Raw genomic sequence first — 26,149 nt, forward strand, 5'->3', positions numbered from 1 at the left:
AAGTATAACAAAAATATAGAAAGATGTGACTTTTTCGTCAGACAAGAATTCTTGCATGCGCGCGCACACACACACACACACATCATGCATGATAATATAATTAAAATAAATAATATAAAATAATATATAAATAAAATTGTTTTCCTGAAACCATACATTTTAAACTGATCATCAGAATTCCAGATTTAATTTGTTGCCTTTAATCACACAGTTGTACAGTCCACACACTGAGCATCTACACACACAGAAAGGTCCGAAACTCACACAAGAAATTTAACTCCTTAAAACAAACCAAAAAAACAAAACAGGATGTCAATTCAGAAGTGATCGTTCTAAAACGCTGTGTCTTGGTTGAGTTTGTCTCCTTCGCCATCACTCTTCTCCTCCATCTTGTTTCTTTCATCTGGCAACATCACCGTCGCTGCCAGCCTCTGACCTTTGACCTTGAGCACATCCCAGCGCTCGGGCAGGATGCTGTGGTCGAACAGCAGGGCAGTGACGTGGGACACCAACAAGATGGCCGCCAGGCCGCTCAGCATGCAGATGGTCTTGATGGGCGCACGCTGCACCAGCACGCCGTCCACCCAGGTGCACCCTGGGAAGTGCAGCACCACGGGGATTCCCATCACCGGCACGCCGCACAGCACCCGCATCACCACCGCGACCACGTAGCCAGTGAGGGCGCCGTAGCCGTTGGAGGCGGCAAAAAGCACGCAGATGAGCTGCGGTAGCACTACCGTGTACGTGAGGTCCGAGCCCAGTACCCAGAAGACCATGACGCTGTCGTCCAGGAAGGTGAGCAACGTGCCCACCAAGCCGGCCACCACCACGAACACACGAATCACCCACTGCAGCTCCCTATCCGACGCCTGGGGACCGCCAGCGGAAAATAAACTAGTTAGTCAATCAGGCAATTAATCAATAAATCAATCAGAAAATGAATCAGTAAGTCAATCAGTTAATGAATAGCTGAATCAATCTGTAAGCCAATCGGCAAATACATTTGTAAAACAATCAGCCAATACTGACAAAAAAATCAAATATTTACATTTAATACATTTAATTACATTTACAAATATCTGAGAAACAATTATGACCACGATACAGATATCATGACATGTGGGGCTGCCCCCTGAAAGTCGAATCATCAGTTGGAAACCTGTCAGTCGACTGAGATTCTTCAAGTTGAGCAGTTTTGTTTTTTTTGTCAGTCTGTGCATTACAATAACAGGATAAAACAGATAGAAACTTACAAAATGCACAGGGATAACATCTCAATGAGGAATTATATATAAGGGGAATCATAAATATCTATTTATATATATGTGAATCGTCCGCATCTGGACATGGCTCTCTGTAGGGGTGGGTATCATTAGGATTTTATCGGTACTACTCTTACAGGGTTAGATTTTAGACTCTTAAAGATACTGCTTATCGATCAGGTACTTTACCGGTACTCTTATCGATTGTTAAAAATGTTTTAATAGAAAAACGAAAACAAATTAAGGACAGCATTAACACTGCTTTGTTTTCCACGCATGACGCAGAGTTTATAAGGTGGTTGAGGCGCAAACTGTGCTTTGTGGCATCGAACACCAGCAAAGTTAAAGCAGTGGTTCTCAATGTGTTCCCGGGAGCCCCAGGTGGTCCACAGCAGCAAAATGATTATTAGTTAAACTATTACTACACGTCAGACACCAATACTGACTGTTTGGATCCTAGTTTCACTGTTATCTCCCTAACTAGAGCAGAGACACTCAATCAGATTTAATCAATAAAAAATATTTACAAGATTGGATCCAGAGAAGCTGAGGCTCCTGGTTGTGGACAAGGCTCTGGGGGTTAGTTTTGTTTTGACAAATTACAAATAAACAAACAAATAAATAAATAAAAACCTATGTACTGAACTGTACCAATGTGTCAAAACCGAAACTGAACCTGTCCGGCGGCCGCTAAGCTTCCTTGAATCGGCGCGGATTGGTCAGACTCAGCCCAGCAGCGGAATGCCATGCCTTCTGTGCCCGAAGGATTATCATTATTATTATAATATTTATCACTATCAATTGTGATTAATACTTGTGGCCAGCGTACCTTATTGTTCAAGGTGACTATAAAAACTCAATGTTTGCGCACCGCGGCCAGAAAGACTCCGTCCCCCTCCCTAAACCCTTTCCTGTGGACTCCCACAAGTGGCGCATGAACAGAGACCCGGGAGGGGCAGGGCACTGAGTGAAAGGCGCCCTGGAGCCGATCCCCTGGCTGTGGAAACGCCTTACGGACCTGGATGAGCGGGACTACCTCTGTTGCCAGCTGGGGCGGATCATCGCCAGCGTGAACTCCCTGGAGCACGGCGTAAAACTCCCTGGAGCACAGCGTGAGGACCACGTCTGACGGACTCACTCACGCGGGATTCACCGGGTTCGCAGCCCATTGCGTTTCCCCTGAGGAAAATGTCTGGGGGGGCGCTACGTCCAACCCCAGTACCTACGTGGGATTCGCTGGGTGCTGTGGTGCTGCGGGACACTCTTTCCCCTTCCCATCCCGTCCCCTCTTTGTCCCCCCTCAGCTCCCAGGGCAGTGCAGTCACGGGAAATCAGGGAGCTGTGCAGATGGACTCTGGCTGTTCGCAGACGATAGTCCAGCAACACCTCGTTCGACCCGGGGCTTTGGCGGAGGCGTCACAGGTGGAGGTTCGTTGTGTGCATTGGGGATATTCACACGTATCCGATGGTACGCTCGAAATTCGTTACAAGGGGAAAAAAGCATCGGATACAGGCTGCGGTTAGTTCCCGCCTGTCGCACTCCCTGATTTTAAGCAGGAATTGGCCAGGGTTTGACGCGTTCATGAGAGGCTGGGGGAGTGCATTCACGGCCAGTAGGGAAATGTGAGTGACATGGTGACATGGAGGGGTCGTCGGCGGGTGCGAGTGCTAGCCTGGGTGCAAGGGCGGCGGGATCCCAAGTAGGATCTCCCTTGGTCCCTTTAACCTTCCCTATTGACGATTAGCTGCTGGAGCAGTCGTGAGATGACACCCTACGCGGGGCCTTTGAGTGGGGTAGTTCAAATCGATGGCGGATTGATGCACCCAGACACTGTGCTCAATCACCCGTATTTTTTGGTGATTAGCGACAAGTTATATCGAGTGAGCCGTGACACTCCGACAGGAGAGGCGATAACCCAGTTGTTGGTGCCGAAGAGCCACCGGGAAATGCTCTTCCAGGTTGCTCACCATAACCCGATGGTCACCTCAGTCACGAGAAAACACGACAGCGGATAATGGCCCACTTCTATTGTCCTGAGTGAGTCAACCCACCGGCTACACCAAGAGCGACGTTGAGGCCCGTCCCCCTAGCCGAGGTCCCGTTTGAAAGGCTCGGTATGGACCTCATCGGGGCATTAGACCGCAGTGCCCGCGGGTATCATTTTTAGTTTGTCCTAGTGGATTATGCAACCCGGTACCCAGAATCAGTGCCCCTGCACAGTATTACAGCCAAAAGTGTGGCGGAGGCGCTGTTTCAGGTCATCTCACGTCAGCGGCTCTGATACAACCAGGGGGGCTTGACTCAGACAATTTGCACCGGGAAGTGTTAGTGTTGCTCCCTACATCCAGCTCTTAATTGCTTGGGAAGTGGCAAGGGCCTATTGTGGTCATACGGTGGGTTGGCGACGTCGATTACGAGGTCGAATGGTCTGACAGGAAGGGGGCGACAGATTTATCACCTAAACCTCTTAAAAGAATGGAGGGAGGCGGCGTCAGTTGCTCTGGTCATGCCGGTCATTGAGCGGGATGAGTTGGGGCTGGAGGTTTTAAAAGTGGCCGATCATACCGTAGCCCTGTTTAGTGACCATCTCTTTCTGTCCCAGAGGGTAGACGAAACTGCACTTCAGCGTTGCTTCTCTGATGTTTTCTCCTCCCTGCCAAGCCTCACATCGCTCATAAACCTCCATGTGGAGACCATCCCGAGGGTGAAGGTGGGCTCCAGGCCGTTACGCCTGCCTGAACACAAATGCAAGATCGTGCAGGCGGAATGAGAAGCTATGCTGAACATGGGCGTAAAGAGGAGTCCACGAGTGACTGGTCTAGACCCATCTTGCTGGTGAGTAAGCGGGTTAATCCAGTTCTGCATGGACTACCGAAAGGTGAACGTGGTGTCCAAGTTTGACACCTACCCGATGCCCCAGGTCGATGAACTTCTCGACCGGTAAGGTACAGCTCGTTTATTCATGACACTGGATTTAACCAAGGGCTACTGGCAGATTCCCTTGTCTCAGGAGTCCAAGGAAAATTCAGCGTTCTCCACACCGTTTGGCTTACACCACTTTCGCACACTTCCGTTCGGGTTGTTCGGTGTCCCAGCCACCTTTCAGAGACGTATGAACCGCGTCCTGAGTCCGCATGTAGCATACGGCGCAGCCTACCTAGATGACGTTATCATTCACAGCGACATCTGGGAGCCGCATATGCAGCATGTGGGCGCTGTGCTTGAGTCCCTGAGGCGGGCTGGGCTCACCGCCAACACAAAGAAGTGTGCCGTGGGACGGTGGGAGGTACGGCATCTGGGGTACCACTTGGGCGAGGGCCTGGTCTTTCCCCAGCTTGATAAAAGCGCTGCGATCGCAAATACGCTGAGACCCATGATCAAAATGGAGGTGAGGTAGTTCTTGGGGCTGGCCGGCTACTATAGGAGGTTTGTACCCGACTTTTCGGCGCTAACCAGCCCCTTGTTCGACTTAAATCTAAAGGGTGCTCCAGATCTAGTCCAGTGGTCAGAGAAGTGCCAGCAGGTGTTTGCGAGGGTAAAGACAGCTCTCTGTGGCAAGCCAGTGCTGTTTGACCCTAACTTCTCTCTCTCCCTTTCTGTCTGCAGACAGACGTGTCGAACGAAGGGGTGGGCGCAGTCTTGTCCCAGGAGGTGGAGGGGACCGTGTGTCTGGTGCTGTACCTCAGCCGCACGCTGTCAGAGCGGGAGTCGAGGTATAGCTCGGTGGAGAAGGAGTGTTTAGCCATCAAGTGCGCAGTCGGTTGCCTCCACTACTTCCTGGGACAAGCTTTCACCCTCTGGTCGGACACACACACACACACACACACACACACACACACACACACACACACACGTTATCAAAAAACACCACCACAGACTGTCCAAAGACTGCTCAAAAAAATAAAGGGAACAATTAAACAACACATCCTAGATCTCGATGAATTAAATATTCCAGTTGAAAACCTATTCATTACATAGTGGAATGCTTTCAGTACAAAATAACATAAGAATGATCAATGGAAATCAAAATCATTAACCCATGGAGGTCTGTATTCAGAATCATACTCAAAATAAAAATGGAAAAATCAGATCACAGGCTGATTCACCTTCTTCGCAAATTCCTCAAGACAATTCAAAATGAGGCTCAGTAGTGTGTGTGGCCTCCACGTGCCTGTATACACTCCCTACAACGTCTGGACATTCTCCTGATGAGACGACGGATGTCCTCCTGAGGAATCTCCTCCCAGACCTGGATCAGGGCATCACTCAACTCCTGGACAGTCTGTGGTGCGACATGGTGTCGCTGGATGGAATGAGACATGATGTCCCAGAGGTGCTCGATTGGATTCAGGTCACCTGGTATAGCATCAATGCCTTCGTCATGCAGGAACTGCTGACACACTCCAGCCACATGAGGCCGAGCATTGTCATGCATCAGTAGGAACCCAGGGCCCACTGCACCAAGATATGGTCTGACAATGGGGCAGTTAGGGTACCTCTGGCTAGCACATGGAGGTCTGTGCGGCCCTCCAAGGATATGCCTCCCCAGACCATCACTGACCCACCGCCAAACCGGTCATGCTGGAGGATGTTGCACGCAGCAGAACGTTCTCCACGGCGTCTCCATACTCTGTCACGTCTGTCACATGTGCTCAGTGTGAACCTGCTTTCATCTGTGAAGAGCACAGGGCGCCAATGGCGAATCTGCCAATCCTGGTGTTCTCTGGCAAATGCCAATCGGGTTGCACGGTGTTGGGCTGTGAGCACAGGACCCACTTGTGGACGTCAGGCCCTCATACCAGACTCATGGTGTCTGTTTCTGACCGTTTGAGCAGAAACATGCACATTAGTGGCCCGCTGGAGGTTATTTTGTAGGGCTCTGGCAGTGCGCCTCCTGTTCCTCCTTGCACAAAGGAGCAGATAGCGGTCCTGCTGCTGGGTTGTTGTCCTCCAACGGCCCCCTCCACATCTCCTTGTGTACTGGCCTGTCTCCTGGTATCTCCTCCATGCTCTTGACACTGTGCTGAGAGACACAGCAAACCTTCCTGCCACAGCGCACATTGATGTGCCATCCTGGATGAGCTGACTAACTGAGCAACTTCTGTGGGTAGCAGACACAGCCTCATGCTACCTTTTGTGGTGAGGGCACTGGCCAAATGCCAAAGTGACCAAAAATCAGCCAGAAAAGATGAGGACAGGGAAATGGTCTGTGGCCACCACCTGCAGAACCATTCCTTTATAGGGGTTGTCTTGCTCGTGCCTCTGTAATGGTGTGGGGTATATTTTCTTGGCACACTTTGCGCCCCTTAGTACCAATTGAGAATGTTTAAATGCCACAGCATACCTGAGTATTGTTGCTGACCATCCCGGTTGATGTCCATCCCTTTATGAGCACAGTGTAACCATCTTCTGACGGCTACGTCCAGCAGGATAATGCACCATGTCACAAAGCTCAAATCATCTCCATTTGGTTTCTTGAACATGACAATGAGTTCACTGTACTCCAATGGCCTCCAGTCACCAGATCTCAATCCAATAGAGCACCTTTGGGATGTGGTGGAACAGGAGATTTGCATCATGGATGTGCAGCCAACAAATATGCAGTAACTGCGTGATGCTGTCATGTCAATATGGACCAAAATCTCTGAGGAATGTTTCCAACACCTTGTTGAATCTATGCCACCAAGAATTAATGTGGTTCTGAAGGCAAAAGGGTCCAACCCAGTACTAGCAAGGTGCACCAAATAAAGTGGCCTGTGACACACACACACACACACACACACACACACACACACACACACACACACACACACACACACAGACAGAATATATAAATAATCATATCAATCATTACTAGTTGTGATTGATACTTGTGGCTAGCGTACCTTATTGTTCAAGGTGACACTAAAAACTCTCGCACTGGTGCACCACGGGCAGAAAGACTCAGTTTCCCTCCCTAAGCCCTTACCTGTGGGCACACACACAACTGTAGTGTATACAAATAAATTGAATAAAATATAACCTAGTGCAAGGTAAAGCTTAAAAATGGAAGTTAAATGTGAAGTAAAAATGTGCATTGCCATTCAAAGACGGAATTTCCTCTCTTGGCATGGAGGGGAGTCATTGTAGGTGGCTATTGTGGTGGGCAGGAATAACCTCCTGTGATGGTCCTTATTGCAGCTGAGCTGAAGGAGCCTCTGGCTGATTATCTGACCAGTAGGCTGTGTGCAGCATTGTGCATTATGCTGAGCAGCTTGTGCAAACCGTTCTCTCCACAACCAGCTCTAGGGGCTCCAGAGCAGTCCCCAGCACAGAGCCAGCCTTCTTTATCAGTTTGTTCAGTTTCTTGGAGTCGCTAGCTCTAATGCTGCTGCCTCAATAGATGACTGCAAAGAAAATTGCACTAGCCACAACAGACTGGTAGAAGATATGGAACATCTTGCTGCACACATTGAAGGACCTGAGCTTCTTCAAGAAGTAGAGTCTGTTCTGTCCCTTCCTGTAGACAGCCTCAGTGTTGCATTTTCAGTCCAGTCTGTTGTCCAGGTGAATGCCCGGGTACCTGTAACCCTCCACTACCACCATCTCTTCTCCCAGGATCTAAATAGTGTTCGGCTTAGTCCTGGTCCTCCTGAAATCCACAACCATCTACTTCATCTTGGTTGCATTTGAGGTGTGGTTGTTTCCACACCATGCCACAATGCGGTCTACCAGTTCCCTGTACTCTGTCTCTTGTCCACCAGTGATACACTCCACAACTGCAGAATCATCCGAAAATTTCTGCAGATGACAGAACTCAGAGCTGTGTTGGAAGTCTGAGGTTAACAGGGTGAAGAGGAAAGGTTAGAGTACAGTCCCCTGCTGTGCTCCTGTGTAGCTAACACAGCAGCACTCGTTCCTTCAGCCGCACAAACTGTGGTCAGTCTGTCAGGTAGTCAATAATCCAGGAGGTTGTAGAGGCGTCCACCTGCATCTCTTGGAGCTTCTCTCGCAGCAGTGCAGGCTGGAATGTGTGGACATGATCCTCACAGTGCTGCCTGCTTTGTTCAGGGGAGAGTAGGCTCGCAGCAATAATGATGGTGTATGTGAACTCCGTTGGCAGATAATATGGACAAAAACTCACAGCAAACAGTTCGATGTCTGGGCTACAGAAACACTCCTTCACAGTATTATGTCTGGGATTACACCATCCGTTGTTCACAAACACAGCGATCACCCCTCCTTTCTTCTTACCACTCCGTCTGCAATCTCTGTCAGCCCGTACCATCTGAAAGCCGGGGACGGTGGTGTTAGCGTCCGGAATATGTTCCTGCAGCCACATCTCGGTGAAACACAATACTGCATTCCTGATATTCCCGCTGTGTCCTCGTCAGTGCTCCGAGCTTGTCCATCTTATTCAACAGGGACTTCACATTCCCCATGACAATCAAGAGAAGAAATGGTTTGTATCTCCATCTCCTTGCTCTCCTTGACACCGGCCCTGCATCCCCTCCTCTTCATTTTGTCAGGGATTTGGGGTCTCGCTCTGGGCAGCAGTGTAGGCTTGGAGAGCTCAATCAGCTCGTCCCAGAGGTAAACAATACCCCCACACCCGTTGGCATAGCGACCCGGCACAAAAAAAGTTAAAAGCACAACACAATACATACTACGTCCTACACAAAAAAACACAATTATATTATTTTCCCAAATCGTTCAGCCCTACTACACTATGTACTACACAGTACACACTCGTTCCTACACTTTGTACTACGTCCTACATGGTACACAATATACACTACGTTCTACAAGAAGAAAAATCACAATTATACTATTTTCACAAATCCTTCAGCCCTACTGACTATGTACTACCGCCTTCATTCTACACAGTACACACCACGTCCTACATACTACACTATATACTACATCCTACATACTACACAATATACACTACGCTACATACCACACTATGTACTACGTCCTACATTATATACTACGTTGTACATACTACACAATACACACCATGTCCCGCATTCTACAGTGTAGTACGTTGTAAATACTACACACTAAGTTCACCATAGTACACAATACGTTCAACATAGTACACAATACACACTACGTCCTACCAGTAAACTATGTACTACGTTCTACATACTACACAATACTTCCTACATACCACACTATGTACTACATCTTACATCTACATACTACACAATACAAACTACACCCTACATACTACACTTTGTACTACACATTACACAATACACACCATGTCAAACATACATTGTGTACTACGTTTAAATACTACACAATACACACTACGTCCTACACAGTACACTGTGTACTACTTTCTACATGCTACACAATACATACTACGTCCTATACACTACATCCTACACTATGTACAACGTCCTACATACTACACAATACACACTATGTACCACATACTACACAGCGTACTAAGTTCTACATAGTACACAATACACACTACATATTACATCCCACACACTACGCAGTGCACTACGTTCTACAAACTACACTGTGTATTTTGTTCTTCATACTACACAATACATACTACTTCCGACACACTACATCCTATATACTACACTATGTACTACATATAACACAATACACACTATGTCCCACATAAAACAGTGTACTACATTCTACACAATACACACTACGTCCTACACACTACAATGTGGACTATGTTCTACATACTACACAATACATACTGTGTCCGACACACTACATCCTATATACTACACTATCTAGTACGTCCTACATATAACACAATAAACACTACGTCCCACATACTACACTATGTACTGTGTCCTACATACTACAGTACACACTACGTCCTACAAACTACAGTTTACTATGTTCTACATCGTACAGTTTACGAGGTTCTACATACGACGTCCTACATACTACACTGTGTACTACGTTCTACATACTACACAATACATACTACGTCCTACACACTACATCCTACGTGCTATTGTACATACTACACAGTACACACTACGTCCTACATACGACAGTGTACTACGTTCTACATACTACACAATACATGCGTTCTACACACTACGTACTATCTAATATGTCCAACATACTACACTGCGGCCTACATCTACGTCCTACTACAGACTGTATCAAATGTCACTCTATCGATGTAGAATCGTATTGTGGGATCCTGCCCGACACCCAGCCCTACAATACACATAAGGCTTGTCTTCAGTTGGGTAGGATTGTTCTTTAGAAAACAAAGTTCCGTCAGTAGATGGGAACTAAGATGGCAGTTCTGTTCCAAAACGAAGTTCACATAAAGCCAAGAACACCGAACATGCCAGAATGAGTTCCTGCCAGAGGTGGAGAACCCGGGTTCAGAAAGTGGAATTCCACTCCAGGATTTGGAGTCAACCAAATCAACACCGACAAAGAGGTCCAGCTGAGTGGGATCAGAAGATCAGTGCATGGAGGGAGGGAAATCATGGAAACTGGGTTTTGACAGGAATGTTCTATTGGTTCCTGCTCAGTTTAAAAACATAATAGTGCCTGAACTTCAAACCTTTTTGCATTCTAGATGAAGATGCCAGTTAACCCCGGTTACCGTTTGTTCAAATAATTGTAAAATGTGATTAATAAACTCAATAAAAGACTATTTTCATGCCAATGATTGATTAACCCTCTGGAGTCCATGCGGAATTCAAAGAAGCGTTGTGATTTTGGTGTGGTCTGATATTTATCTGAATATAATCAATTTAACACTCTCTTACTCCAAAGTGGTTGATATATCGATATGAAGGAAACTCACAGCTACATTGATATACCATCAATTATTTGGTCAGTATTATTCTGCAGCTTTTAGATAAATCCAAAACACACAAGATATAAAGAGTATGTTTTTGTATTTTGTGTTGCCACCAGAAATGTTGTCACAGTCCACACTAGAATAGATTGACAAACTGCTTTGTTAAAATAAAAGTTGTTCATAAAGGTCTTGGGTATATAATGAAGTCAAAATAGTTGATCAAATCTGATGCCTAAATAGGTAAAAAAAAACAAAAAAACAAGGTTTTATCACAACTGCATTTCAGTTGACCCAAGGTGTGAAATGAGCCATTAGTTAATGACCTGTAAATTCATGACCCCCTGGTGGGGGCCATTAGAGGTGTCTGTCTGCAGTAGGCGGGGGCCCTCCTCCTGTCAGACTCTCAGAGAAGGGAATGAGGCTATAGGCTAGTGGGAGTAGGGCAATGCAAGAAATGTAAGAAAGGTTTTTGGTTTGGAAAAAAATATTGAATACAACACACAAACTATATACAAAAACTCCAAAAAATGGTTTTAAGTGAAAAGAGCAACTCTAGAATCAACAATCATATTCAAGTAAAATCAAAATTTTAATTCATGAAATATATATATATAGAGAGAGAGAATGTAGGAGCATGCTGTCCTCCTAGCTGGTGTAGGTGCAAGATGATTTTCTGTGGCAGCTTGTAGAGATGCTCTCATACTGTAAAAACAAACAAAAAAAATTGTAAGGAAATGTGATATTTACAGACATCAAACCAGGCTGGGGAATGCCACATATACTGTAGCTCACCAGCTTATGCACCCGCACACACACACACACACACACAGTAACCATAAGTAAAACAAAAAGGTTCTAAGATGCAGGCTAGGGCTAAGTGGAGAGGAGAGCAGAGCTACAAACCCCAATTCCAATGAAGTTGGGACGTTGTGTAAAACGTAAATAAAAACAGAATACAATGATTTGCAAATCCTTTTCAACCTATATTCAATACACTACAAAGACAAGATATTTAATGTTCAAACTGATCAACTTTATTCTTTTTTTGCAAATATTCACTCATTTTGAATTTGATGCCTGCAACACGTTCTAAAAAAGCTGGGACAGGGGCAACAAAAGACTGGGAAAGTTGGGGAATGCTCAACAAACACCTGTTTGGAACATTCCACAGGTGAACAGGTTAAATGGAAACAGGGGAGTGTCATGACTGGGCATAAAAGGAGCATCCCCGAAATGCTCAGTCGTTCACAAGCAAGGACGGGGTGAGGTTCACCACTTTCTGAACAACTGCCTGAGCAAATAGTCCAACTGTTTAAGAACAACGTTTCTCAACGTATAATTGCAAGGAATTTAGGGATTTCATCATCTACAGTCCATAATATCATCAAACGATTCAGAGAATCTGGAGAAATCGCTGTACGTCAGAGGCAAGGCCGAAAACCAACAGTGAATGCCTGTGCTCTGCGATCCCTCAGGTGGCACTGCAATAAAAACTGACATCATTCTGCAAAGGATATTACCACGTGGGCTCAGGAACACTTTGGAAAACCATTGTCAGTTAACACAGTTTGTCGCTACATCTACAAGTGCAAGTTAAAACTTTACCTTACAAAGCAAAAGCCATATATCAACAACACCCAGGAATGCTGTCGGCTTCTCTGGGCCCGAGCTCATCTGAGATGGACTGACGCAAAGTGGAAAAGTGTGCTGTGGTCTGACGAGTCCACATTTCAAATTGTTTTTGGAAATCATGGATGTCGTGTCCTCCGGGCCAAAGAGGAAAAGGACCGTCCAGATTGTTATCAGGGCAAAGTTCAAAAGCCCGCATGTGTGATTGATGCTCATTAATGCTGAAAGGTACATACAGGTTTTGGAGCCACATATGCAGCCACCCAAGCAACGTCTTTTTCAGGGACGTCCATGCTTATTTCAGCAAGACAATGCCAAGCCACATTCTGCATGTGTTACAACAGCGTGGCGTTGTAGTTAAAGAGTGTGGGTACTAGACTGGCCTGCCTGCAGTGCAGACCTGTCCCCCACTGAAAATGTGTGATGCTTTATGAAGCGAAAAATATGACAACGGAGACCCCGGACTGTTGACCAACTGAAGTCGTACATCACGCAAGAATGGGAAAGAATTCCACCTACAAAGCTTCAACAATTAGTGTCCTCAGTTCCCAAACTCTTATTGAGTGTTGTTAAAAGGAACAATGACATAACACAGTAAACATGCCCCTGTCCCAGCTTTTTTGGAACGTGTTCAAATTCAAAATGAGTGAATACTTGCAAAAAAACGATAAAGTTTATCAGTTTCAACATTAAATATCTTGTCTTTGTACAAATTTGGGTTTGTAAAGGCTGCGTGCTACTGTTTTCAGTTATCGCCTAGACGTGCTGTACAATGCTAAGCTGGCTTAGAAAAATAAAAATCCCATCTCTTTACCCTGTAGTTAGCGCCGGTAACGTTAGCTAACTTGACAGTGTTATCGTCACGGCAAACAGGATTCCATGAAACAGTCTCTATCTAGCTAAGCTCGCTACTAATCCACCTAGCACTCTGGCTAGCTAACGTTAGCGTTAGTGAATGGGTGTACAAGATGCAGCAATCATTTCAACGTTAACTTGTGCTAGTAAAAAAGTTATTTACTCATCGTCAGGTATTAGGTCCTCAGCTGGGTCAATTCTTGATTCAAAATGCTGCCTTTCTTCCTCAGTATCGGGACATGATGGTTTATCGAATCCGTTGACTCGTCACACTGGTGTGGGGCTGCGACCGTGTCACAGCGGGGCGCACGGCCACGTCACAGCGTCTTTATGAAAAGCAGCATCAGGACGTGGATGTGGATTCGGGAGCCGCGAGTCCATTGACATGATAAATAGGTGTTGGTTTGGAAAGACAGATTGAGAGAACAAATGCAAGGTCTAACTTAATGCCAAATCGAACCAAATTTAATAATAATCATATTATTCTAAACGGGAAAGTCGCGATTCTAAGCTTTCTGGCATTTTTTTTGCCGCGTGCGTATGATAAAATCACACGGAGTAATTTTTTTTTACCTGCAATCACGTCGGCGCGATTGTCGGCCTCAGAGGGTTAAAGTCCCGGTCAAGTGAATTCAGTTATTTGCTTGGAAACATTAGACATGTTGGAGAGTTATTTCTGAAAACACGTGAAAAGACTGAAGGGTATATTACTGAATGATGGACTTAGACCGTTAAACTGTTTCTCACCATTATTGTGGTTGGGCCGGGCTATATCACGACCCGATGACGTATACAAGGTCGTACTTTGCATTGCCCTGCCCCCAACGCTATATAAACACCGGGTGTGAAATGACGCTTCAGTGTGGTCAAATAGGCTAAACTAAGCTAACAGCCCGGAGTTTTGGATAAGACGCTGTTTTAGGAATAAACACCTGGAGTAAAGCGCATCTTCTGGGAGACAGGGAATGCCAAGCAGATCCCATGGGTGCCCCCTGGCGTTGCACCCGCGACGACACACAACGAAGACCCCCCCCGACAGGCAGGAATATAAATCGTAAATAAACAAGCATTTTTGATGCTGTTTTTTTTTTTGGCCTACTGGTTGTTGACTGACAAAATTCAAAATGACAGTGATAGACATAAGATTTAACCTGGTAAAACTGTATCAGTCAACATAACTTCAACTAACCTGCTCGGGGATTTCACTTTTCAAAGGGATATTCCAGTTTTTGGTAAAATTTTACAGGAGCTAGGCTGCCTGATGCCATTTGCAGCCACGCGTTGAGCTAACATGGTTAGAATGTGTCTCAATACTGGACATACAATGGATGAAATTAGTTTTGACCCTCTGGTCTGAATCTGGGTGTCCCTTCACAAATTTCACCTGAATCATAAATGCCCCATTTTTCCACCCAAAATTGCAACTCCCTTCAATATCCCGTCTGCGCATCAACGCAAATCCCGCCTTGATGCTCCTGCATCTGATCCTATCCCGTAGTTAGACTTTTCGGTGGCTGCGCCAAGGATGTGCGGCGCGTAAGAATTATGAATTGGGTCCAAGTGCTGTTCTCTCATCTAGGGAGCGCCCAAACCACTGCGGCCCCGGCTCAGCTCTTTGCACCTGGCTCCTGAAGAGGTTCTTGTAGATGCTGGTGGTGAAGATAGAGGTGGCTGACAGCAGGTAAGAGTCAGCCGACGACATCACCGCACCCGCAATTGCCCCGATGCCAAAAACAAAGATGTAAGTGGGGGTAAGGTGCAGCAGGGCGATTGGCAAAACCATGGACGCTTCCCCTCGCTCGTACGGAGAGGGAGACCCATACGAGGTCGAGTTCCAGTCTGAAACACAGGAGGAACAGACTGAACACATGGCTCATGTACGTTATATCTATTATATACCAGCGTTTCCCCGAGAGGGTTCTATTAGAGGGTGGTGGGGTGTGTCCACAAGGTGGCGGTTAGCTCAAACAAACACAAGGCAACAGAATTACACTGTTAACGTCTATCCTGGGAATTGCTGCAAACCACGCACAACGTATTTATAGCATTTTACATAGATTGCTCACAGCTAATATGTTATGTATGCAAATATGTATGCTCTGTTTTGGGCCGTCCGACGACCTTCAATGGTCACCGCATCTGCATTGCAATTAGTTGACTGGTCAAGGTTCACCAAGGTGGAACTCTATGAAAAGCTTTGGGACGACTTTACTTTGAAATCAACTATTGAGCTGGAATAATTGAATTTTGTCGGAATTGGGTACAACGCTGGAGTTAGCACGATGTTAGCCAGCTAGGTGAGTAAACTGTAAGAGAAAGGTGGTTTTACTCAGTATGCCCTCCACTACACTGACTAGACGTCCAATAAAAGGTTGCCCAACACTAGGTTTGCGATACATAAAACACTTTAATATAAGTTTTTTTTGTTGTTTTTTTTAACTTGAAGGAACTTTTAACGGTGTACCGTGCAAAGCCATCTACAGGGGGAAAACCCTGAAACACTGAATTTGAGACGTTGCACATTGCAGTCACTGTGTAATAAAGCCTCCAGTGCGCTCAGATGAAAAACCAAGATAACAGACACTTCGGGATTTATTATCACCTGAAGGTACATTTCCTTTCACTTTCCCATTTCCCCGCTGACGAGGTGTGTTAGTATGTGGGTGTTATCTGGGTTTACTGGGCGAACCGCCCACCAATGGCGCTGGTAAGGGAAACACTGTGCAGTACATTAAGATTATACCTGAACTAGAACAGAACACAGTTCAGAACAATATCGTTTAGTACAGTAAAGTACAGGTCAGGATAGTTTAGCTCTTCTTTCAAGTCAAGGCGGTGCTTATAACTGAAAATGTACCATCTAAAATTTGAAGTTTTGTCCACAAAAACATGTGCAACCACCCAAGTACCCCCATGGTACCTGGGCTCCCTCATCACATCGACAGAATATACAAAGCCAGACTGACGGACGGTTTCTCGGCTCTAGCGCCACTATCGCAGACAGCAGGCTCAAGAGAACCACCAGCGGCCATCTCCCCAAACACTGTAAATAAGAAGTGTATTCATAGCAAAATGAATGTTAAATTCTACCCCACCGAACCTCCAGCTACTGTACATAATGACACAAGTGACATTCGGACCAATCACAGACAGGGAGTGCTTTAGGAACTGGTGAATAGGTCGCCAAGTGCAAACTCAAAACACATTGTTTTGTTTGTTTCTTGCTCTGGACTGAGCTACAGTAGATTATGCCAGGTTTGGATTCGCTTTCCAAACAACCAAAAAAGGTGTGGCAGAACTTTGGATCTTAGACCAAAGCATCACGCAGAACCCCACAACAAGGACGAAGCATTTTTGCAGACTTTGTCTTAAGAAATTTGTCATAAAAAGGTGGAAATCCTGTACATCTTATATCACATCATGTTGCCAGAGAAACTAAACTGTGCACTGCGGAGAAAATAAATATACCATTTGTGTGAGAGCGCACATGCAACTAAAAGGAAGCCCACAGCGCCCTGTAATGGCCAGAGCCATTAACAAGACAAAACAACGTAACCCAGCGTAAAACCAAGTGTGTAGCGTGTCGGAGAGTCTGACTACATCTCAAAAAAGGCCTATTTATTAATGGAAAACTGAGCCAAAGGGAGGAACGACAACAAAGTGCCTCTCAAATGCAAGTGCTACTGACATGGTGACCTCTGAACTCCAGTGGATTAAGACAATATTCCTAAAATATTCGGTTGGAGGCTGGTTCCCCGACACATGGCCCCACACTGGCTCCACCCACCCGAGGTAACGTACCTGTGGATGCAGCCACCGCCCCGATCAGCACTGGGGGGATTCCCAGGAGGATGACGATGGCGGCCGCGGCGAAACAAGTGATTTGGGCCGTTCTGGTGGAGCTGGAGGACAGCGTCCTCTGGTGGAAATCCTGACACGCCAGATTCCCCAAGGTCTAAAAACATTGTTTGAGAAGGTACAGAAGCTTAAGAAGGGCAGTGGACTGAAAACCCAGTTAGGGCTTAAATCTGCACAATTTAACTTCAGAACCAGCGAGGGATAACAATGCATTCAATTTATTTCTCTCTCTTAGAAGAACAAAACAGACAGACCGTCGTCCACACATCGGCAGTCAAATGAGCAGATATCTGTGTGTCATGGCACTTTGTAAACCACTTCCTGCGCAGCCAGGATGTCGTGCCACGACTCATTCCCAAACAAAATCTAGTTCCGATGATTAGTTGACGACTTCTCCTGTTTACAGACTCGCTTTTTCTCTGTATTGGAGCGATCGTGCCGTGGCCTCAGAGTTAAGATGCATAAATGACATAGTTCCAGTTTAGATGCTTGGAAACAGACGTCCTGGAGGGGAGGGTATAAGGGATTCTATCCTTTATACCTTTGGTTTTTTAGGAGGTTTTCCTTTGTTTGGCTGAGGGTCAAGTTTAACAGATGCACTTCATGATATAATTCATCAACATCACAGATAAACATGAATAGTGGATGGAATTCTATATGAGATTACGTCGCTATATCAATGATTCAACCACAAAATCATATATGATCATAATATTGCTGAAAATTGTGGATTCACTCATTGGTTCCCTAGTAATTTCCTCCTGGGATTATTAAAGTATTTCTGATTCTGATTACAGGGTAAAAGTAGAGTAGAGGCACAGTAAAGGTAGAGTAGAGTCGAGGTGAGGAGAGGGGTGATTAGAGGAAGAGTAAAAGTAGAAGCAAGGTAAAGCAGAGGTAGAGTAGAACCCCTTGTTCCTCTCTTCCACCTTTTGCAGATATTTTCCATGTCGTTGTGGATTCGGCACCATATCCTGATCATCGTCATGGAAAAGTGGAAATAATCAATCATTTATTTCCTTGATCGTCACATGTTATGCACATAGAAACAGAACTCTCTCTCACCATGACCAGGAAGTGGTCGATCCAGCTCCAGACCTGGTCCAGCTCCAGCCGGCCCACCCATGGGGCGTGGCCCGTTTGGTTCAATGCTGTCTGGGTGAAGCCACTGTATGCATCGCTGCCCAGGATGAAGGGAGTGCACAGCCACTGGGTCGGAGGGAGTGAAAGGTAAGAGGAAAAAAAATTTAAAAAAAGAAGAGGAGAAGGATAAATCCTGTTTCCTCCTTTCTGAATGCGAACACACCAGGCTGGGGAGCAGAGTACGGGTAAAATAGAGGTAGAGGTAGAGTAGAGCTTGAGTAGAGTAAAACTGAGTAGATCAGAGTAAACAGAGGAAGTTGGAAGCAGGAGGGTAGAGCTCGAGTAGAGGCAGGGTAGAGTAAAATTAGAGTAGACAGATACAGAGTAGAGTAAAGGTAAAGAAGAGGTAGGGTAGAATAAAAGGTAGTGTAAGGACAGAGTAGGGTAGTGGTAGAGTATATTTAGAGCAGGGGCAGCCTAGAGAAAGAGCAGAGGCAGAGTAGCTACTCACCAGGCTGGAGAACACCAGAGTCAGCTGGAGGACATCAGTGTAGGCCACAGAGTAGAGTCCTCCGAGCACCGTGTAGATGATGGCGACGGCAGAGGAGATCCAGATGCACGCAATGAACGGGAGGTTCAGGATGACGCTGAGCGTGGCCCCTGCGCGCGTACACACACACGTACACACACACACCCACACACACACACACACACACACACACACACACACACACACACACACACACACACACACACACACACACACACTCTGAAGGTTACTTAGTGATAATGACCATCATACATACATAACACATTATGTATTAAATAAAATAATACACGTGAATAATTTTATCACTGTATGCCTTGTTTTATAACTATTAGCGTCCACTGAGAATTATAACAATGTAGTTTACTTTTCTCCTACATATGAATGAACTATTTACTGTGATAATTATGATTTAATACAGTAATAACCCATGTCCTGTGATTAATGTTAAACTAAGACTGTTGTAGTTTCCATGTTGGGTCAACAGATGGCGCTAACGTTAACATTAGTACGGGTGTTTACCCAGTGAAATCAAGGTGGCAGGGACCCAGACGATTTCGGTGACGACTGGAACGATGGCGATGAACCCAGTCAGAACTTTCCCATATTTCTCCTGGAAGGGATCCATCATCGTGATGTACTTCCTGTCCCTCATGGGCTTGGTGAAGAACAAGCCGCCTGCAGTAGAACCGAGAGCAGGGCCACAACAGTTGATCAAAAGTCTAATTTTGAATGTTCTGCTTTATCAAACAAACTCGGGTATCAATCACATTCATTTCTTCAATTCCAGGAATTCAGTTTGAATATTCGATTTCTCTGAGTTAAACCCGCTTCTCTCTCGCTCTAGCGTATGTTATCTACCTATAATAAAACATTAATCAGATTGTGTGGAGTACCAAATTAAGTGGCAAACATCAAGTTATAAGTTACTTACTTCATTATTAACAGGTGAAATTATATATTTTGTGGGAACCCCCCCCCCCCCCCCCAAAAAAAAAACATTAAACATGATTGATTTTATTTGGTGCTGCCTGCAATTCCTTCACAACACCTAAATAAAAACGACATTTAAAAAAACGGAAATGAATACGGTATCAGAATATTTTTTAATTTATTAGAACTGTAAGCATTTCATAATGGAAATCTTTCATTTTGCGGGTGTGTAAATGAAATGAGTACATTATAATACATAATAAAAACAACTTGGATTGTTAGTTTTCCTTTTCTTATATTCTATTATATTGTTGCATGCATATACCCTGTATAAAATACTAGAAACAACCTCCTCATCAGGAACGGTGTTTCTGCACCATATAATAATAATAACAATAATAATATTCATAAATTAGCTGCAGGCAGAAATAAACAGGGTCCATTATCGACACTAATTACAAATTTGCCTGACATAATGACGCGGTGAGTACTGGTGACAAGCAGAATTACTACTACAATAAGATACGCTTGTTCCATTCAAACAGACTAAGCACTGCATGTCTCTCAGAGACACTCGATCAATTTGGACCCGTTGCTCTGGAGCTGCAAGGGAACTCCATGTGTGAGGACACAAACACGGAATATGTTTTAGACTGTTTTAGACTCCTACAGTTTGTGTGTTATGACTGGCTTGAATGCCGCAAAATAAGGAGGAACATATTTAGAAGCAAACAGAATGCATTTATTTACAAAAATGGCAAAAGAGATCAAATATCAAACGAAAAGCCCCCCCGACCTCAAGCAGGTGAGACGTAAGACGACACACACACACACACACACACACACACACACACACACACACACACACACACACACACACACACACACACACACACACACACACACACACACACACACACACACACACACACACACGGTCCGTATGTGTGTTCTCCCATCCAACAAATTGGATGACAATGTCACAACACGCTATGCTCCACAATCTCAACGTTCTGCTACTTCCGGTAGATTTTCATTGGTTTTTGACTAATTCCTGCTCCAAATGTGCATCGACATGGATCAAACTTGAACCACAAAATGTCTGAGACGTCCCGATTCTAACGAGACCTCAACCATGTCAGCGAAGGTCCTGTTCCAGACACTTTAAGCACGAAAAATGCCAAGGGAATATTAATTAAAATCAGAGCAATAACAGGGCTGGACCCCTAATAATACAGTATATTCCTGTGGTTCTTACCAATGATGAAGGACAGGGCCTCCTGAAGCGGCACCAGGGCCCAGATCAGACCCTTGGTCGGATTGTAAACAGACTCTGCAACACCGATGATGAACGCTCCACCCACCCACGTGGCTGCAACACAACAAGATGCTTAGAGTGAGAGATGAAGAGATAGAAAGATAAATATAGAGACAGATACTGTACAATAGAGAGAACGATAGAAAGATAAATATAGAGACAGATACTGTACAATAGAGAGAACGATAGAAAGATAGAGATAGAGAGATAGAAAGATAGAGAGGGATAGAGAGAGAGAGAGAGAGACATACATATAGAGAGATAAAGATTATAAACATTAAAATGGTAATATATGGATTAACGGTACACTATAAGAAACATGGCAATACACACTAAACTATATGATAAACAACAAATATAACCAAGAATAATAACAGAAAAACAATTTAAAAAATATATAGCTGCAGGCTGCAATACATGGGGTCCAGGTTAGTCGCGGTTAGTTACAAATTTGTTTTCTGAGTTCCCATCAAACACAGCGTCACTTCCTACAGACGCCAATTACAATTTTTTCCCAGTTCACGTGGAAAATCTGCCAGACTCTCGGCTTCTCTTTGGCATCTGGAACATGAAAAAACACAAACAATACAATTATTTAATAATACAAAAAAATAATAATAATACATGTTACTTTCACTGTGTAATTTATTATAGCTATTGTGATAACATAATTGTGACTCCACATAATGACAAATACTTTGACAAGAATATATTACGATTAATGTTAAGACAAACTACTATTCAATATATTCAAAAGTATACAATTAAACATGACATATAACCAAATAAATTGTCTGTAATTGTAATTGTCTGCGGGCTGGACCCCTAATAATACAGTATATAACAGTAATAGTATATAACTTATCACAGCATTACTACCAACACAAGTTACAATTTTCCAAGTTTCAATTTAACACAGCATCGGCTTCTGCTCTCTGTCGTCTCGAACCAGCACAAATCCTGCACGAAACAACCGCTACACACCAATGGAGTGTACACTGCGCTAGGTCTGCACAATATGAGGAAAATCTGCGGTGTGCAATAACTTTGTTCAATATTGCAATGACGATATGACTTGCGATAAATAAAGAAATATTGAAGTGTGCATATTAGATATAAAGTTCCTGTGTCTTTCTGCTTTAATAGATACATTGGTAACACAAACCCCAAATATTGAATAGCCTTTGCACACTGAATTAAGAAATTAAATAAGTTATTCCCAATATGCTTTTATCGAACAAATTGCAAATCAATACCAGTTAATTAATCAGAACATTCAATTAAATAAGACATAACTACAAGAAACTAAAGTTTAATTTCCCCTGCTCCCTTTAAAGTATTTTCCTCTAAACTCAAAACATCTCTTCAAATTTAAAAAAATATCTGGGGGTAAAGAACACCAATAACAGTTATCCAAGTTCAATGGAACGCAGCATCACCTCAGAGTTTTTCCAATTTCTGTGAATGCACCATCACTTCCTGCTTTTGGAAGCCTTTCAACTGGATAGCTGTGTGTCTGCTCTGCATCTTCTTCAGAGAACGAGTCCACTAGTTAATCGATTGTGGACGGCTCTCTTGGGAAAAAAATTTATCAATAAATAAAAGATTTATTGAATTTAATTACTTTTCTTATTCATCATGTTTCAGGCAGTCTTTTGCGATGTGTTTATCACGCATCTTCATATCGTGCAGCCCTACAACATGCACCTCGCCCAATGTGAATGCCCCTCCGGTGACGAAACCTGGACAGATATAACAAATTGGATGATGCCACAAAGCGGCTCCTCCACAAATTAATCAAGTACGTCAACGTTCTTCAACTTCCGGTAGATTTGCCACGTTTTGTTTTTTTTACTAATTCCTGCTCCAAATGTGGATCGATGTGGATTCAAACTTGAACCACAAGATGTCTCAAACGCCTGGGTTCCAATGAGCCCTCAACCATGTCCGTGGGTTGGGTGTTTGCCGTGGTCTAGTCACTCACTCAGGATCCATTTTAGCTGTGTTAGCTATGTATTACATTTTGCAGATGTTCTGGGATCAAACTACACAAATTCTGCCCGATTCTGACAACACAGAGTCAAAGTGATCTACTGTACACCAATGCAGCCTGTTGTAATATAGTTTGTCTTCTTGGTAACTGTGTTATTGCAATATAATCTCTTCCTGGAACATTAGCTTTTATTCTACCAGACTTTTTCATATTCCGATAAAGATTAGTCAAAACATCTACTAGGTAATTTTGTGTTTATTTTGCAAACATTCTGGATCTTGTTTATAAGAACTGCTGTGAAACTGACAGCTGCACACTTGTTGTTCCTGGAGTCTTCAAAATGTGAATCATCCCGATGGAATGAGCCTTTTAACACCAATACACATTGGGAATCAACACTTATATTTAAAGGCTTCTCATCTTCACCTCATGGTTTACGACTCCATGAAACCGGAAAATGGATGACAGTGTGATTATTAAAAACTTTCAGGATACTATTTTTCCGATTTGTTCAAAGAATATGAAATTCTTCATGGAGTCGCACATTTTGTATCTTACGACTTCCTTGAATCCTGCCAAGTAAGGAGGAACACAATACAGCATCTAACTGTATCTAGCTCCGAACAGAATAAAATAAAATCTCACAACTATAAAATTCACCTTCACTGGTGGGACTGGGACACACACACACACACACACACACACACACACACACACACACACACACACGCGCGCACACACACACACACACACACACACACACACACACAGCTGTGAACTCAAACAATTCCTTCACACCCCCCTAAAGGGCCACGAACCAGGATTTGGGAAAGTAATGGAGTGTTAGTAAAAGTTATTAATCTGAGAGGAAAAAAAACAAGTGAAATAAGATGTGAACATTGCAGAATCGGTCAATGTACTCAGTTGAATATATAACAAATAATAATAAATAAACGCACACCATTTCCTAATAGTGAGCTACTCCGTGGAAACTGGTACCAAAAAAAGCGGGAAGGAAAAAAAAAGAAAAGAAAGAAAACCTCCCCCTGATGTTTGGTCTCAGTGTTTTTCCATTTCAATTCAGACCCCAACTCTCAATGGGAGGAAGAAAAAAAGACCACCTTTTCCCCCTTTTTCGATCTTGTTGAGACTCAGGGGGAAAAAATGCAGGAAAGCGAGTTTGAAACAAAACATACATAATCGTTAAAAAAACAAAAATAATTCAGTTAGGTTACATTATTCTATAATATGATTAATTGTCTGTGTTGTATTGAACATACAATTAAATCCTCCTAAATGAAACTTACCTTAACTTACCTCCATAGATGCATTCTCTTGGTAAAAGTATGCATATTGCAGAAAATTACAAAGAACATTTCATGAACATTAATTCATAAAGTTAAGCTGCAACTGGAGGTGCATGCACCGAAGAGCAGCAGCATTGTTAGTTTGTTAAAATGCATTTTTTTTTTTTAAATAAACTCATAAACTAATGATAACCCCCAGCACCTGTCATGGTGAACACCCCCACCACCAGGCTGATCCTACGGTTCCCCAGGAAGCTGATCTCCAGCCGGTTCCCCGGACTCTCCCTCTCCATCCTCCGGGACCGGACCGAGGCCCAGATCCCGACCCCCAGGACCAGGGCGTAGAAGAAGAGCATCATGACGAGGCCCGGGACGTTCACGGACATGGCGGCGCGCAGGAGAACCACGGACAGGGCGACAGAGCCGCAGCACGGAGCCTCTCCGCTCGACCGTCCGAAAACTACCGAAGCGGAGCGCGCAACTTTGGCCTGCGGCGCGGCACTGCGCATGCCCCGGAGATGGGCGACCCGTCGATGACCGCTCTTAATTAGTCGGAATTTGGAAGTCACTCCGACGACGAAGGGTCATTTGGTTCGTCTGTAATCGGAACAGCAACGTAGCCAGAATAAAACTAAATTGGCTTATTTTGTTTAATTAGGTAACGTTTGAGTGAAAAAAAAAAAAAAAGTTGGGCTGGCCCCTGTAAAACTAATCATCAGTCGGATGCCCGTCAGTCGACCGAGGTTCCTCAAATCGAGCAGTCGTTTTTTTTTTTTTTAGTTGTTTTTTTTTTGGCAGTCAGTCTGCATTACAATAACAGGATGAAACAGATACGAGCGAACAAAAAGAATGCACAGGGATAACATTTCAATGGGGAATCATAAATATATGTTCGTGTTAATCTATTAACTCTATTCCCTTCTATTTTGTACTCCCACTTGGTATTATCTTTTTGAGTCTTATTTTTGTTTCATTTATATTATTCTATTCACTAACTGCATTACGTTTTAGGAATCCGTTTCAGTTAGTTAGCTAGGTAGGATAAAGGTTCCTCCCAGTAACCAATACAGGGAGGAACGGGGGGGGGGGGGGGGGGGGGGGCGACTCATAAAGAATATTTTCTGCGCTTAACGCATGGAGAGGGGGCGATCGGGGAGAGTCGCGGAGAAAGTGTCCCCGTTACGCTCGGTTTCGTTCCGTATGCATTGTTTCATTCAGTAAGGAGACGTAGAATGAACACACTGTTTTGCCCCATCCGCGGGTCTCCCACCGCTAGCGCGGGATACAGGTGGGCAAAATGCGCCTCACTTCTTGTGATTCGTCATTCAGGAAATCTCTATCACTTCTTGTGATTCGTCATTCAGGAAATCTCTATCACTTCTTGTCGTTCATCGTTCAGGGAGTCCTCCTTCGCTCACCGTGGCTTGAACCAAACTGAATGACTCTTTTCACTGAGTGAATCGTCATGAACGACTCTCACAGTCGAGTCGAGCCACTAGTACGACCCCCTCCGCGGCCCACGTGGTTGCTTCATATTACCTTGCCCCCCCCCCCCCCCCCCCCCCCCCCCCGT

The 26,149-nt window shown here is 44.4% G+C and overlaps 1 protein-coding gene across 1 annotated transcript; it reads right to left on the reverse strand.

The window, feature by feature from the left end:
* Positions 1 to 95: 95 nt before the first annotated feature.
* LOC307227606 (high-affinity choline transporter 1-like) lies at positions 96 to 25,025 on the reverse strand. Its single transcript, XM_079996983.1, has 8 exons — positions 24,779 to 25,025; positions 21,217 to 21,330; positions 19,548 to 19,703; positions 18,990 to 19,138; positions 18,461 to 18,604; positions 17,339 to 17,492; positions 15,159 to 15,376; positions 96 to 869 (listed from the first exon to the last, which is right to left on the reverse strand). Exons 1-8 carry the CDS (start codon positions 24,960 to 24,962, stop codon positions 333 to 335), a joined length of 1,656 nt encoding a protein of 551 aa, XP_079853109.1. The 5' UTR covers positions 24,963 to 25,025; the 3' UTR covers positions 96 to 332.
* Positions 25,026 to 26,149: the final 1,124 nt, after the last annotated feature.

This window comes from Zeus faber, assembly GCF_960531495.2.
Source record: "Zeus faber genome assembly, chromosome: 2".
NCBI classification, from domain to species: domain Eukaryota; kingdom Metazoa; phylum Chordata; class Actinopteri; order Zeiformes; family Zeidae; genus Zeus; species Zeus faber.